Source organism: Zootoca vivipara, chromosome Z2, assembly GCF_965207765.1.
Source record: "Zootoca vivipara chromosome Z2, rZooViv2.hap1.1, whole genome shotgun sequence".
Lineage (NCBI taxonomy): Eukaryota > Metazoa > Chordata > Lepidosauria > Squamata > Lacertidae > Zootoca > Zootoca vivipara.
In genome coordinates, this window is record NC_142585.1 from 40,891,857 (window position 1) to 40,909,064 (window position 17,208).

General features: G+C 39.6%; 1 protein-coding gene across 7 annotated transcripts in view; it reads right to left on the minus strand.

Moving 5' to 3' along the window:
* CAMSAP1 (calmodulin regulated spectrin associated protein 1) overlaps positions 1-17,208 on the minus strand; it is a 41,445-nt gene that overhangs the window by 6,939 nt on the left and 17,298 nt on the right. For 4 of the 7 annotated variants that reach the window (XM_060270418.2, XM_088664958.1, XM_088664959.1 and 1 more), the window contains exons 3-12: positions 15,593-15,855; positions 15,198-15,359; positions 13,315-13,395; positions 9,207-9,348; positions 8,166-8,305; positions 7,990-8,086; positions 6,625-6,802; positions 5,099-5,190; positions 3,925-4,009; positions 944-3,290 (exon numbers count right to left, since the gene is read on the minus strand). In XM_060270418.2, the coding sequence (XP_060126401.2) occupies positions 944-3,290; positions 3,925-4,009; positions 5,099-5,190; positions 6,625-6,802; positions 7,990-8,086; positions 8,166-8,305; positions 9,207-9,348; positions 13,315-13,395; positions 15,198-15,359; positions 15,593-15,855 (3,587 nt within the window). The remainder of the gene's footprint in view (positions 1-943; positions 3,291-3,924; positions 4,010-5,098; positions 5,191-6,624; positions 6,803-7,989; positions 8,087-8,165; positions 8,306-9,206; positions 9,349-13,314; positions 13,396-15,197; positions 15,360-15,592; positions 15,856-17,208) is intronic. The other 3 variants (XM_060270419.2, XM_088664960.1, XM_088664961.1) reach the window with 1 other exon arrangement.

Here is a 17,208-nt window from a genome sequence, read left to right on the forward strand (position 1 = left end):
TTTCAATGGGAAAGTTTGCTTCAGTTTATGAATGCTTCAGTTTAAGTACTCTGCGGACCGTCTGGAACAGATTAATCCACTTTCCATTACTTTCAATGGGAAAGTTCGCTTCAGTTTATGAACACTTCAGTTTATGAACAGACTTCCGGAACCAATTGTGTTCATAAACCGAGGTATCACTGTATTGTCTTTTCATTGCATTGCATTTTTGTTAAATGTTTTTCATTGATTTGTTACAAAAATAAGAAAAGTGCTAACAAAAAGCAAGAAAACCATAAAAAATGTAAACAATAAAGAGTCACAGACTGGAAGGACAAAAAAAGTACAAAGATGCAGCGCCAAAGGGATATAAAGTATTAAGTTGTAACTCACACAAAGATATATAAAAATAAAAATATTCTCCACCTGTGAGTTCTATCATTATTGAGAACAGAAGTTCTTAAAAAAGGACCCCTGACAGTTAAGTCCAGTCACGAATGACTCTGGGGTTGCGCCGCTCATCTCACTTTATTGGCCGAGGGAGCCAATGTTTGTCCGCAGACAGTTTTTCCGGGTCATGTGGCCAGCATGACTAAGCCACTTCTGGCGCAACGGAACACTGAAACCAGAGCAGTGCACAGAAATGCTGTTTACCTTCTCCCCGGAATTGTACCTATTTATCTACTTGCACTTTGACGTGCTTTTGAACTGCTAGGTTGGCAGGAGCTGGGACCGAGCAACAGGAGCTCACCCCGTCGCGGGGATTCGAACCACCAACCTTCTGATCGGCAAGCCCTAGGCTCAGTGGTTTAACCCACAGCGCCACCTGCGTCCCCTACATGTAGGATAGGGATGTACAAAATGAACTATTCAGCCCACCCCAGTTAAAAGCAAGTGTTAAGGCAAGATTACTGCTGTGCCAAATAATCAGGGATTCAACAACCCTATCTCGTTTTGTTCTTACCTTAAAGAAAATAATAACTCCTGACTTCTGATCAATTTCACCAATCAGGCATGTGGCGTTGTCCTGGCTTTCATCTTCTCCTCCTTCATCTGGGGCTTTTAAATTGGACAGGTCTACTTCAATAAGACTACCTTTGCTTCTCGTGGACTCCTCTGTTGGGATGTTCTCTTTCCTTGAGCTATCACAAGAAGCACAGCTAATGTCTTCTATGTTACTATTCACATCTTTGAGAGCCTCAGAGAGGATAATTGTGTCTTTGGAAGTGGACAGGGTAAATCCTGCTCGCTGTTTCTCTCTAGTGCTGTCCAGGTCAAAATTATTTTCGACAGTAGCTTCACTCGGGGACTTGGATGAATTGTTTGATGTGAACTGCCTTAAGTGTGGCAAGGTGTCAGTGCTAGGAGTCAGGGTTTTGATGTGCATCATGGCTTGCTGACGCTCCTTACCCTCTTTCAGTTCAGATGGTCTCCCCGAGTGAGGACTCCGTCCTTGACTGAGACATGGTGGCTTAGGGAGACTACTCATGTCAGTAGGAGACAGAGCTTCAACAAAATGAACTGGTGCTTTTATCTTTTGGTCCTGAGAGACGCCTCTCAGTGACGATACCGTTGGCCGTTTCATGAGAAGCTCTTGTTGCCGAGAAATCTTCAGGATATCTTGCCGGAGGGCACTGATCACTTCATTTAGTTTCTCAATGGGGAGATCACATTCAGAAGATTCGATGTTCTCTTCTAGAAGTGCAGCAGAAATCATTTTATTTTTCTCTATTTCATGTATACTGGGTTCTTTTGGATTGTTTTGCTCAATGAAAGCAACAGTTTCTTGGGCCTTTACTTTGGGCACTTCAAGAGCATCAAGAGTCTCTTCATCTCCTTCCTCTTTCATGAAGATGGCCTCAGATTCAGAGTTCAAAGTAGCATCCAAGCCTTCCCCATTGTGTCTTGAATACTCCTTCGTGAAGTGCTCTGGCTTAAGTGGCTGAGCAACTTCAGCCCCTTTCCCTTTCTTCACCACACCCAAGAATGCTGCCTTGCCGAGTTTTAACCGCTGCCTGGCCGACAACACCTCCTTCTTCTTCTTCTGAGCCTCTATCACTCTCCGCTTCTCCTCCAGCTGCATATGAAGCTGGACCAGTTCAGAAGCCAGCAGGTTAACATTATCTTTGCTCTGCCTGTTGGGGCTTTGCTCCCTCTTCTGCTTCCATGTGGTCAACAGGGCAGGACAACACTCTGATCCATCTGGTGTGGTCTTCTGTGAGCTGCTTGTGCTGGATTTTGTTTCATAGTTGTTCAATCTATGAAGCTTCCGTTCAGCAAAGTTAGTCATTCTGGCACTCCCACTGGTCACGGATGAGCTGCTTAACTGAGAAATAGTACTTAGGCATGGACTTGAACGTCCACTGGCATCATCTTTATCCTCATGTTCTTTATCCTTCATGTCTTCTTGCAGCTTTGCTGATTCCTCTTCTCCTATATACTTGGCAATTATTGGATGGTCGTCTGACACTAAATCTTGTTCGACTTCCTCCATATCCAGAATGTCTGAATCAGAATCTTGCCTGATCATTGTCCATGAGGTGTCTGCAATGCGAGAATTTGGACTTTTCATGTAGCCAACATTTGTACTGCAAGCTATATCCTCGTGTGCTTTGGTGGCGGACTGTTCTAGAGATGAAGTATCTAAGCTACTAATTGTCTGGGGATGGAAGGGCTCTACTCTGACTTCTGAGTGCACTGACGGATCTGCTATGCTGGAACCAGCAACTGCTGATAATTCTGAACTAGAAGTTCTGCTGAGGATGTGATCTGCATGATTATTATTGGCTTTCTTACGGACTAAAGCCATGGGCCCCTCACTCACTCTCTTTGATACAAAGCCTCTCTTCTTTCCTTCCCCACATTCATCCTCCTTATTGATGGATTGCTTTTCCTTTGCTGGTCGTAGAATAGCAGGCATTAAAGGCTCAAGGAAAAAGCTATCTGTCTTGCTTTTGCAGGCTTCGCTTTGTGATTTCTGAGCCCATGCAGTTGCAACTTGACTAGGTGATCTAGCTGGCACACTCTGAAGTTCCAGGTTGCCATGGTTCAGTGTAGCATCTGGGCAGATTACTGCGATCAATTCTTCATCCTCATCCTCATCCTCTATTTCTACATTGTTCAGCAAACTTTTCCCATCACTTTTCACTGGTGCAGACTGAGGCTGCTGTTTTGGAGTGATGTTGACAATGTTTGATGCTAGGCTGTCCTTGCTGATTGACCGAGCCAAGCTAATGCTGTCACCAGAACTGGGGTCTGCATCACTGCTTGCAGCATAATGAAGTGCAAATGGTGCTGGCTGAGAAACAGGTCTAGAAGTAACAAAATGTCCATTAGAACTGATAGGGGTGCTTTAGCAGAAATTGCCCAACTAGCTATGGAATTCACATGAATTTGTGTAATTTGTTGAATTTTGGCCTTCATAGGAAGCAGAAATTCAAGGGAAAGAATCAAAGCTGACTAATTCTAAAGCCATTAATGTCTTTAGAATTAGTCAGCTTTGATTATTTTCCTTGAATTTTTGCTTCCTATGAAGGCCAAAATTCAATGAATGGACATTAGCATATTATTATCAAAGAACTTCTTTACACATTGATACTATTCAAAAATTCTTTGAGGTAGGATGCTATCACTTTCACTCCACAAATAGAATCCAACCGTTATTTGAGGCAGGACATTATTATTTCCATTTTACAGACTGGAAAGAGGATGCTATGCAGTTCCCAATCACAGAAACCAAGACACAAAACTCTTTTATGACCAGGTTCAACACCTAACCACTGGATCAACAGTAGCATGCTGCATTTTTATCAGGCCATAAGACTACTACACTATCTGCATGAACACCATTATCAACATTTTTACCAATAAAATCATACCACCTGTCAACAGCATGTAAATATATTAAGATGCCTTTCCCATACATTATCATCCAGTATATATTACCTTTGCTTCTTCTCTGGCCATGCAAGGATTGACTCCCGTGGCTGCCCATCTACTCTTGTCAATGAATTAGAACGATGCCGTTGATCTACAAATATATATATAGATATATATATATAAAGGATGTTGGACAACTTTTCAAACACTCTTGATTTTAATTATTTTACACTTTTGCATTATTATTACAAAATGTCCCCTTAACAAGATTTCACCATTAGAGGGCAGTATAAAACTGCTGTCATAAAATAGCTCAAAATTGCTGCACTATTATGACAAGTACACTTGTTTATAAGCCTAGGTATCGTGAGTTGCTGATTGGCACTGAAAACTCATTAATCTAAGTGGAATTCAATTCCAAATAACCATGCTTAGGACTGAAGCCTCAGTAGTAGTTGGTAGGGGGAATTCTTGATATAAAATAGCCAAGTACAGCTGCAGCCAGAGTTTCTCTACCTTATACATATGCATAGTATGAGTAGAACTGTGAAGGTCAGAAGATTATTCCACATCAGCCCAAGCAACACCACAAAAGGCATTCACTATCAAAGTTATTCTCTCTGCAAATGGTGCTCAGATTAACCAAAACTGCTCATCCTTCCCCTACCAAAATACTCACAGCAATATCCAACAATCTAGAGCAACAGCTTCAAAAGTTTGTTGTAACCCACAAGGTACCCTGTCCAGCTTGGGAGAAGGGATAGAGTTCTCAATGACTGAATCACATGGGTGGGAGGGGAAGGGAAGGAAATGTAAGTCAGGGCCCACTACTATCCCCACCTCTTTCCTTTTTCACAAGTGAGATTAAACTAGCCATACTGTTGCCTGACCCAGCTGCAGTTCCAGAGACTCAGAGTCCTGGTGGGGAAAACTCAGTTGCAGAGTTTTCCCTGATCTTTCAGTAATAGGAGCTTTCTATTGTCAACTTCAGAGGGACCAAATACCCAAAACTGTGTTCTGTGATGTGGCTCTTACTTTTGCATCAAGTTGTTCACAAGCAGGGGTGCCAACTTGAATAAATTATTGGGGGGTCCAGGTAAGCCCCACCCTGCATAATTGATCACATGGTGTGGTGCAAGTACACCATTTGAATAGAAATGCCCATCAACTTTGGGGGGGCCAAAGCCCCCTCAGCCCCTAGGAGTTGGCTCCTATGTTCACAAGAGAAATAGGTGCCTACCTGAACTGTCCTCCCCCTGCAGGGACTTCTGTTGTTTTTGTCTCAAAGGCAGCAATGGATGGGATGGGCTGAAGGCAGGGTTTCCTTTTCCGCTATTGTTAAAACACATACACACACACACACACACACAATTAATGAGGTTTTGTTGCAAGAGAAAAAACCAAAAGAATAGGAAAAACACACATTACTACACAACACCCATCATCCCCCCACCCACAAATGCCAAAACAAAGCAAAAAAAAAAAATTAAGCCAGTCAACAAGAGTGACTCACAACACAAAATTGTACCAGCTACCTGAAATTAAGAGGCTATGCTTAAGCCAATGAACTACATTCTTAAAAGGAAACCATATTTAAAAGAAAAAACAGAAGGAAAAGGAAGAAAGGAAAGAGTAAAGAGAAGGGTGAATAATGAGACTTAAGTCTCAACAGCCTTTTACAGAACTTAATTACATCCCGACTAGGAAGATTCAAGTTACTGAAACTTTAAAGCTGTTTTACTGTACACAATGTGTTACTGAATAACTAATAGTTAATGTAGGAGACATTTGAAATTTACATTAAGAAGCTTTCAGTTTACATGGATGGTTAAAAGGACCCCATGAAAGCTAGAAAGAATCCTATAAATGACAAAACAGACTCAGTCGCAGAAAATGGTATCTTTTTCACACTGGATGTGGAATTAGCTTACAGATTTTTGCAAAAGGTTCCCACCACAACCAGTGCCTGAACAGATTGAGAATTGTACTTCCTTATTTCTTCCATTTCTTGCTCTTGAATACATTCCTTTATTATTATTTTTTACCAAATGTGTATGTCTTAAGATTCTGCCTAAAATTCAACTAGAGTTGCTTCTTCAGACACACCTGCTCTTAAGAACCAAATTAAAGATGCTGCACTGGGAGGTTGCAACAGTTGCCCCTCTTTAATCTTATATAGAGCTTTGGAGGGGAAGGAGAGAAGGGGGCTGAAGCACCAATGCACAGGAGAGGGAAAGAGGTTGACTCTGACCACCATAGCTTCTCACAGCAGGGGACTAAAAGAGCCAGGAGACTCTCAACCACAGAAGAGACTTGGGTATATAAGCAGCACAATCAAGATTCGGCCATCCAACCAGAACTGAGTTACATTTTCCATCACAAGCAATGTATTGTGTATCAGTGGCTTTCAAGCACTATCTCACCAAGTTTATTCACACAAGTGGGAGGAACCTAATGCAGAACCAAGAAAATGTTGCTGCCTTCAGTATCCCACAAGTCTACAGACCAAACTGAAAGACAACAGAGGCCTCATAGTACGTTTTCATTTCTAAAATATAAGGATCCTTCAGTAAGCCTGTGTACCTCACCAAAACAAAATAATATAACCTGTGGAGCAAAGTCCACACAGCTGCCTAATTTGAATTGTTGGAAGAAGGAGGGAATTGGTCTGCTGGGCACAATTAAAGGTAACACTAGTAATAGGCTGTAGCTCCCAAACTGGTAAGGAAAGCAAGACTGAATGTAGAGATAGAAAGACAGACTTACAGATACTCAAATTCTTCAGGATGCAGGGAATACCTGTTGCAAGACTCCAAAGGGAGCTGAACTGGGAGTTGTACATCAGCTGAACTGGAAGCAGCTGGATTCACCATGAAACTGCGTTTCGTTGCGTTGGAAATAGGAACAGGCAGGCAGCTACTCTTCTGCTGCAACATTGTTTTTGCTGCACATTCATTTACAGTGTTAGTGTTGCCTTAAAAATGAGCTACCACCAATCAAGAGCCCTAACAGGCATTCTCTAAGTAAGATTTTATGAAATTTCTTGCCATTGCAAATTATCAGCATCAAAATCCAATAAACTCAGATAAGCATGTATAAAATTCACAGTAATCAGATATGTTTTGGACAGCAAATTGGCAGAATGTATATTAATAATGATTCTGAAACCTTATAACAAATTTACCTGCACTTAAAAAAAAAGTCAACTGTTTTAACATTCCCAAAGCATAGTGGGAGTCCAGAAGTAGAGGCAGTCAGTGATTGCAAAAGGATAGGAGATGAGTGAGGGATTTAACAAAATGAGGATGGGGAAAGGACCATGAAAATAGAGTGCTTCCATGAGAAAAGGATAAGGAGCCAATTTTGGGTGCTATTGGAGATAGAATGATTAAGGAGTGCAGAAAGTGACACACATCCAGCCCATGGAGCACAATGCCAGTCATAACTAAATAAAATGTTCTTGTGCAATTACCATCCATTTCAGCAGGACCTGCATAGGGCTGTCTCTTAATGAATGGTGCCCCACATTAATTTATGGGCAGGACGATGCCACTTCAATTTCCTGCGTCAAACCTCAATATATTTTAACCAGGTGCCAAGTGTTTCCAGACACTCACTGCCACCAAGTACAGGACCAAATGTGGGGAGGGGGACACTTAACAAGCTGGACTCGCTGCATACTAGGTAGGGTAAGCTGGTATTTTGACTACACTTTTAAAAATAACTAAGCTCTAGTTAGGAGGGATAAGAAAGACACTTATCCAGCAACTCTCTGTGCATCCACTGGAAGACCTAAGTGTCTGATAATCAAGCCAGGAAACACATAGGAATGCCACACAGGCTAACAAAAAAGTGCTTTGATATAAAACGTTCTAGCCACATCAGTGAAATTGCCTTCTGTCATCTTCATAGAACTCTAACCCGATGGTTGCCATTAATTTGATTCTGAATTGATTCTAGAATGTATTTTAATTAACTGACTGTGAGATTTTATGTACACTGCTATTTTTACCTGTTGTTAGCCACTCTGAGCCCGACTTTGGCCAGGGAGGGCGGTATACAAATAAAATATTACTACTACTACTACTACTGCTACCACTACTACTACTACAGAAGTTCAAAATATCTTACCATCTTTTACTTCTTGGAGGTCCCTGGGCTGCACAAAGTCTGGCCTAACATTCTCAAACCACCAGAATAATTCAGCGATGAAGACCATCATGTTGGGCTAGAAAAAGGATTTTAACATTAATAAGCTATCTACATGTCTTTTAAAATTTGGGTGAATCCCTCCATGCCTTCCTTACCTTTAGGACCAAAGGCGCATACAGCATGTCCTCCAGTGTGAGGTAAAAACATTTGCTAAGATATTCATTTGAGAATTCCCGAAGCAGCTGGATGTTATAGATGCTGTCAGCAATCGATGTTACCTCTTTTAGGCAGATCTCTAACCAATGATAAAAGCATCAAGGATCAGTGTCACAAGGAACCCCAATGGGTTAACCCTCAGCTCATGCAGTTATGTAGGGAAAAACAGTCAACACTTTCCCAAGAGTGCGATGCTGCAGCCTGTAAGTCAAACTACAGGAGTGGTATTCAAAGACAACACAGGAACTGTGCAGCTCAAATTCCCAACAGCACACTAGGAGCAGCCTTTGCCAACCTAGCCAGCATGGAGGACACTGGGTTAGCAAAGGCTGCACTAGGGATACTGAGGCCAATTTGTATCAGCAGTGGAGATATTCTCAGCCAGGAAAGATAAAATGAGTATCATGGGCATGAGAGAGGGGAGAGTGATAAATTAGATGTAAGGGTGTAGTTTCTGGATACAATGTGCCCATACTTAGATGTAAGAAATGTGATTCACCATACATTATACATATTCAACCTGGGCGCTTCCTTGTGAATGCCACCTCTCTAATCCCTTTGCATCAATCTCTTGGGTTGATATGGATCAGTACTGCATGGAGAACAAGCCTAGAATACACATCACAACTCCCCAAAGGTGGTAACTTGGAAGCAACAACCTTGTTTGAGAAGCAGCAGCAGCATTGCCATCCTTGTTTACATGCCATCATAGATACACATAATAAGCAAAAAGGACAATTGACCAGGGGTTTGAGCCAACCAAAGTGAAGGACTTTTGTCCAGTTAGTTTCAGATATATTTTTCAAAATGTGCTTAAGTATCTCCTACTGCAAACAGTAGGACTAAAAGTTATTGGATCATTTAAATTAGATTATAATGAATACCACAATTAGATTTGTGTAAAGCTATTTTGGTAAATCCGTAACATTTTCTCAGACATTATTTAAAACTAGGTCACTTAGAATTTCTTATCCACGTACCATCTAGCTTCATATGTTCGGGACAATAATAATGTATCACAGCCAATAAAGCAGCTCCATCACTGCAGTCCTTCATCAAGTCTTCAAGCAATGGGAAAAATGGTAACTGTCTATTTGAAAGGTGATCTCGGCGATAACGTACCTGATAGAGGAAGGCAGAATTTGTCACTGTAGCAAAGCTATATGTCTTGTCATAATTAACAGTATGAAGCAGTGATGTTACGATTGCCATTCCTCAGCTTGATACTTCTCATAATTCATCACTGATCTTGTGATTTGATATTCTATTGCATTGGTCGGCTGACCATAATAAATAGTCTACAAAACTACAAACTTAATTCCTTGAGGCATTTTTAGTTGGTTAAACTGTACCTTAAAATCATTAGAATACACCTCATTTGAAATAGTGATACCAACCCACCAATCCTAGAGAAACAGTGAAGCAAATATTAAGTCTGGTAGACCCAAAGTTTTGTAAGCTGAATTACAAATAAATCCAACAGGCAACCTGAAAAACAATTGGTACTTGTATTACAAGGCTCTTCTTGTCAGTCTCCCTTCCACTACCAGCATGCACTAATTTTATGTAATGAGTTGTTGGCATAAACAGATATCATCTGTTCTTTGGTTCTTCTGTGCTCCAAATCAATAATTGCTTTAGCACACAATAGTCTTTGACAGTGTATCAAGAGTACTCTGCTAGCGAGTAAAATTACTTGCAAGTTTAATAAGCAAAGCAGCACCTCAGTAAGTTCCCACTTCAGTAGGAAGGATTTCAATATATTAACTAAAGCCTAAGGCTACAGCATAATATAGCTTAAAACAGATGCAACTGAAGTTGTTACCAGTCTAACAGAAAGCATTTTCATTTATTGTGCTATAATCCTAATATTCAATAGATTGCATGGAGACTGTATTAAGCTAATAAATCACACAATCAATAGTATTTTACTAAATACCTATCAGTTCTATACCACTACAGGATAGTAAAAATATTTCATTATTTTTATCTAAACTATATTACACAATACACATTATTGCTAGTTAGCTACTTAAGGCCATATCTATGTATGAAACGTGTATATATTTGAGGAAAGCATAGGCTGAGAAATTATTTCTGCAAACAAGTATTACTTGGTTACAAATTCCAAAGACAGGGAAAAAGCAATGCAACAAATTCAGTTTTGAATTATTCAATTCAGTTTAATTTAAAGTTTTTCCAGCAGGATAATCAAAGCTTTGTCAAATATCAATATTATACAAAAAAGATGCAAAAGAAAGGTATATCATACTAAATGAGCAAGGGCCATATAAGATGTGTTGAATTAAAAGAGATTTATAAATACAAGATGCAAGTTACTTTTCCCACAGCCTGAAGCTCTCCATAAATATGTAATGCAATATGAATCATACTGTACCACACGAGCATATTCCACTGGTTCCAGCATGCAGTGTGATAGGGCATGCATCAGATCAGGCTTACGCAAAAAATAGCAAGATACAAGATGGTAATCAGAATCATATAATAAATTCAAGCAAGTTGACACCCATTAAGTAGTGAATATGATTATTCAAATCAAGCAGATTACTTTACATAGTAAGGTGATCTGGTTAGTTTAAAGCATACTTCCCACCTTTATCTCCCCACTGCCTAAGCAACACCAGAAGAAGAATGACTTCAAAGCAAACTAAAAGTTACTAAATTGAAAGCCTTGGTTTTGAGAGATATCTAGCATTGCCTTCATTCTGGAAGCTAATTCTACATAATTTTAGAAACTATTACAAGCTAGAGACATTTGCTATCACTTAAAGACTTTTTGTGGTATCCAATAAATGCTTAGGATGGCATCTGCTGTCCATGCACCAGGAGCTCTGGCACAATGATGACAGCGAGGAATGTTATGCTAGTATTGCAAGAGCATGCCAGTGCAACTTGAATATGATCAAGGGCATTTGGCTACCAGCTTTGAACTGGTTAGCATAAAATCAATAATATCCATATGGTTTTAGGACTGCAGCAATACTTATTCATTTATTTCATTAAAAAATTACACAGCTTAAAACAAAAAACCCTCAATGTGGTTCACAAAAAGAATTTTCAGAATGTAAGACCCATTTAACAGCTATTTTTTCTTAATTACTATTTCAATGATCACTGTCAGAAAAGGGCAAAGCAATACTTGATGTACCGTAGCTTAATATTCCATCACCAACACTGCCCACAACCAGACTCTCCTGAGCATTTAAAGCCAACTGCAGGCGCAAATCCAGAGCCTTCCCTTAGCTGATTAATTACATCATCAGAACAACAAATGAATCAAGTTACATGCCTCTAGAACCAAAATAAGAATCCATCATATCCATAGGAATGCAGAACACAAAATACTGAATATTTTTGTTTTTGTTAAAGTACTAAGCATCTGTACCTTTAAGGCAAAATACTAATAGTAACGGAATCAAGTGGCTATGATGTGCATGGGCACAAGAAATAAAATTTGCATTGTATAGGAAACATTTTAACAGCACCCTGCCTAAAGCTCAAATGTGGAAGTCAATCCTCACAACCAGTGCTTTTTTCTGGGGGGACGCAGGGGTACTCATACCCCTAAGCATTTTGTGAATCTAAGTTTGGTCTCATTGAGGGGCAGTATTTCAATATGAATAGGAAAATGAGAGTACCCCTAAACAAAAAAGCACTGCTCACAACCCATTTTCTAAGACATACAAGCATCAGATTACTTTAAACTGACCAGCTTCACCTTAGCACTGCATAAAAGGAGTTTTCTGAACAGGAGAACAGTAACACACAATCAATAGATTGTTCCTAATGTTTGACTGATTTCCTTGCTTCTCCAAATTAAGATTTTGAATCCCCAAAATTCTTAAATGCTGTATAGTGATGAGTATGCTGTACATACAGTATGTGGACTCATGTAATGGAATCTACATTTTTTTAATATAAAAAAATCCTTAAGCAGAGAGTATATTGTAAGTTGTGAAAGCAGCATTTTAAATGGAAGCGAACACCAATAAAAGAATTACTAAAAGCCATGGTTTTGCAGATGACAACTGTCACATAGAATTAATTCACTTACAGGTACTAATTTCCAATACCATTTGGAAGGAGACTGCTCAGGAAGCAGGGAAGGGAATGTGGGAACAGGAGAGGAACATCAGCAGAGCAAGTTATAAGCAATACTTAAATGCACCCAATCCACAGACACTTTCATATCATGGTAGGTTCTTGAAAGGCAAATACTTGAGCCAACAGTATCCTCAGAAGGAAATGCTAGCATCGAATTAAGAAGTCTCATAGGCAGTTATTTAAATGCTTCCTTCTGCAATAAAGGATACTGAAAGAGTTTTTTGCTCCGCACCAGTTAACATCATTACAGCAGTATTTAGTGCTACTTAGCTCAGTGCAGTTTGGCCAAAACATTCACAACTAATCAGACCAACTTTGCAGTCATTTATATTTGAGGGAAAACTTCCATTCCCCAGTAATGAAAGTGTAGCATTTATTAACAATTTTAGTGCATTGAAATAATTAAAGGGAGAAAAGAGGGGAAGAGTTGCACATGTAACACTGATAATTCTTTTGAAAATTTAGCACATGCTTTATTAGTACTTGAAAGGGTTCCTGAATTTCTTCAAATCAATGTGTACAGCAAATATGATCCTGAATAACTTCACAATAAATGCTGAAAGTAATATATTACATTATAAATATTATGAAAATATTGCATTGACATTTTAAGAGATGAGTAAAATGCAGGGTACAGACAACTACTCTAATCCAAAATACCAGAGCAACCTCCAAATGCACAGGCTTCCTCATTGACTTTGAAATCAAGGAACATCTGGGCACACATGGGAAAAGCACAAGCATTTGGAAGCTCAATGCACACATTGACCTGCAGTTATCACAAAGAATGCAGGGAAAGGAAACCAGAAGCATTACACACAGTACGGAATTCTATGTAAATGAAGTGCAAGACAGCATTGTGATCCCTCAACCGCTTACTTGGTAAGCCATCCTACAATGGCTTACTTGGCAGCAAACTCAGCTGCCAAGTAAAATCCATGATTCATCTAAAGTGTCCTTTACCTTTTGGTGACCTGGGCTTTCCAATAAATGCTGTTTTAGTTTGACTTCTTTTTCTGTTATCTCTCTCATTTTCAGGTTCACCTAAAAATAGGGGGCAAGATAATGACAATTACATATGTTTCCCAAAAAATATTTGTACTGCTTCAGTTCAACTGCCATTTGCCTTATCCGTCTTCTATGCTTCTGAACTCAAACCAGAGGGGCAACAGAAGCCAGCCATAAAGTATTTCACATGCTGATGATCAAAGTGGTACTGCACTCAGTTTTTCCTCGCATTATCTTAAGGCTCTAGGTGCTAAAAAACAGTAGAAAACATTTCTGCTTTCCACTACATATTACAGACACCCAAGTTAAGGCAGGTGTCAGGAAATCCAGCTTCAGGGATTTGTCCAGTCATTTCTCTCCCACACCGTGCTTGTTTCATTTTCCAATGTCTTCCTATTTTTTCTACTCTCCCCTCTCCCAACCAACTAATCTCCAAAGACATGGCACTGCAAATGACTCACAGCCAACAGTCTAAGAATTTAATAACCCTGCACTAGTTTAGATCAAAGGTCCATCTATTCAAGCATTCTGTTCTCACAGGGGCCAAGGAGATGCCTACTGGGCACAACAGCAATTCCCAGCAACTGGCATGCAGAAGCATACTGCCTGACAATGGAGGTAGTAGTATATGGCTATCATGAAGGATAAGGTTAATATTCTTTTAAAGTTCTCAACCTCAATGCACACATACTCCACATCTTGATTTCTACACTATCAGTGCAAAATGGGCACAATCCAGCTGAAGCGAGGCACCTTTAGTGTGAAAAAAGTCCTCTACACAAAAGCTATGTTTAGACGTAAATAAACACCCCCAATTGATTTACTTCACATGTATGACTTCCAACCTATTTTAAAAATTAAGGCTGATCTCTGGTTTCATATATAATCACTTTCAAAAGTAACAGTTTTAAAATTACTGAAGAATATCTGAAGAAGTGTGCATGCATACAAAAGCTCATACCAATAACAAACATAGTTGGTCTCTTTAGGTGCTACTGGAAGGAATTTTTTTATTTAGTTTTAAAATTAATTTTGAGAAGTGGGTTTTCACACTGGGTTGGCACAGTGGCTGTGTGAGCTAACCTGTGTCTGAACAATGAGTAGCTTTTATTGGAGTCCTCATAAATAAAGCTTCCCACATTGGATAATTTTATTAAAGTTCCCCAAAATCATGTTTGGTAGCAAGCAGATCCTTTTCACTATACTAAACAATAAAGATTGAGTGGATATGAGTGTGTAGAGGTGCTTTCCCCCTCTCTCATAATATTAGAACATGGGAAAGTCAAGAACAACAGAAGGAAATACTTCACTCAGTACATACCTAAACTGCTGAATTTTCTGCCACAAGATGTGACGGCAGTTACCAATTTAGAAAGCTTTCAAACAAGAGAAGCCTTTTCCTCCATAAATTTGTCTGTCATGGACTACTAGTCATGGTGACTATGTGCTACCACCAAGATATCCTGTAAATCAGTTGTAAGGGAACAACAGTGGGAGAAGACTATTGTCTTCATGCCCTCCTTGTAGGTTTCTTGGAGACCTCTGGTTGGCCATTGTGGGAAACAGGAAGCTGGACTAACTAGGGATGCCTTTGGTCTTATCCAGTAGGGCTGCTCTTATGTCATTATGGTCAAATGAAAAAAAGCACTGTTTTATTAATTTAGACTCTTTAATATAAAATACATGTATGTTTATGATGATTACTCCTTGTTTGACGGGGGTTAACTTTTATTAATAGTGCAATGACTACTGAATACCATTTCCCTACAGGAAATGTTTTCAATAGAGTTCAAATCTACTCACATCTAAAGATGCTGTTTTACACCATTGTTTTTTACCTTATTAATCCAGAATATCATTGCATCCTCCAGATCATAGGGCAATTCCTTTGAGGCACTAAATGTAGAAAAACATTTGACACTTGCTACCACCTTCTCTATGCTGATCATTTCCACAGTGTAGGCCATCATGAGGGCATCAATCATTGCCATGTGAGGACTCTAAGGAACAAATAAGAACATGTTTCATTCAAATATCTTCGAAGAAAGCAGGGTGTGTGTGTGTGTGTATGTGTGTGTGTGTATACTCTGTGTTTGTGTGTGTGTGTGTGTGTGCGCGCGCGTGTCTGGCTAATTAAAACAGGCTACAATTGAGGAAGCTAAAGTGAAAAACTCTGAAGGACAGATTGGGTACTACAGCAAAGAAAAGTTAAGCTCTCTTTTCTTAAGCTAACCATTTTGATTGGCGCACAGCTGAGATCCAATTCAGACACAGGTGTATCATCACTCTCCATGACGTAAATCCCTTTCCGAGACAGAGCCTGGATGACCGGCTGGTGTCCCTGCAGAGCAGCCACCTGATCCCCTTTCAGAATGAGGCTGCAGACACGGCAGTAGAGCTCGCTGGACAGCAACAGCTTGATGACAGGTGGCTTGATATGTTCTTCCTCGTACTGATCTATATAAAATGGGTCCTTCAGTTCATCTGGGATGTTATCTGAAAGAAAAGAAGAATGAGGTCTAACAAGGGGATTCATTATAAGCAATACAAAAGCTCATTGAGAACAGAAGCAAAACAGACACACACAGTCAGAAACAAACTACTTTCTGGCATTTAAGAATATTAGAGAACATAGATGAGCAACTTACTTTAGTAGCTGCAAAAAATATTTCTTTCCCAACACATCCCTTTCTGTGACCTTGGGTGAACCTGCTCTCCTACCCTCAGTCATCCAATACCTCAATGTGACCACCTCCCCCATTTCTTTAACTTCCTCCACAAAACTCTTTTCTTTTTCCAGGAAGTTCTTTTTGTAACCAAGCAAAAGTACATGAAATTGAAGTAATCACAAATTATTGCCTTCATTTCTCCCCTTCCTCTGCTTTCCTTGTGTCGATTTCAGATTGTAAGTCCACTGAGGCAATGCCTTGTTGCAACTGTTCTATGTAAAGCACTATGTGTGTAGCCAGCACTATATAAATTATAATCTATAATGGTTAGCAGAACATACATCAGATTATTTCTGGTCATCTTGAACCTCATAACCACAAAACACCTCATCAAGAAAGAATAGGTGCATTTGCTAAGGTACCTTGTGAGACCACAATGGTTTTCTGAAAGAGGTTAGAAAAAGAGAAAGGGCAACCCAAACAAGCACACAACATGGCAGCAGTGCTGGGCAGCACTTTGTGTGCCTGGACTACCGTATTTGTGTATCTAGAAGCAACCTAACCCTGAAACCGTAGCCAACAGTATATTGATATTATTATTTTAACAGTTTAAATGCTTTACAGTTTGACAAATTCAAATAATAAACTTTACTGCACTATGATAACTTGATATCTAAAATGTACATTTAAAACACTAATACCGTTTAAATTAGCATACTGCTAATGACACCAGAGATACTCACTAAAAGTTTGCAATAGTTTATCAATACCTTTGGCATGCACACAACCTTTTTAATTTGATGTAACAGAGAGTGCTTCCAGACAGGGGCTTAATTTGCAACTGAGTTGCTAAGACATTGTAATCAGGACATTGACAACAAGAGTTTTTCCATTTACTGGATTTCCCCTGGAAAGGGTAAATCTGGATTAATGGAGGTGTGGGGAGTATGTGCACTGGTATTTTGATGGGGAATTTAGAAGAAATCTGCATCCATGAGGAGCACCAGTCCAAATAATAAATACGCAGCAGGAAGCTCTCTAAACACACTTAACTGGAAGCAGGTCCCATTGAACTCAGCAGAACTTATTTCTAAGTAAAGGCTTGATGTGAACTAGCAGACCTCAACCACTTTACAATGTCTTCAAAATGTTTTATTTCCATCATACACTAATCTTCAAG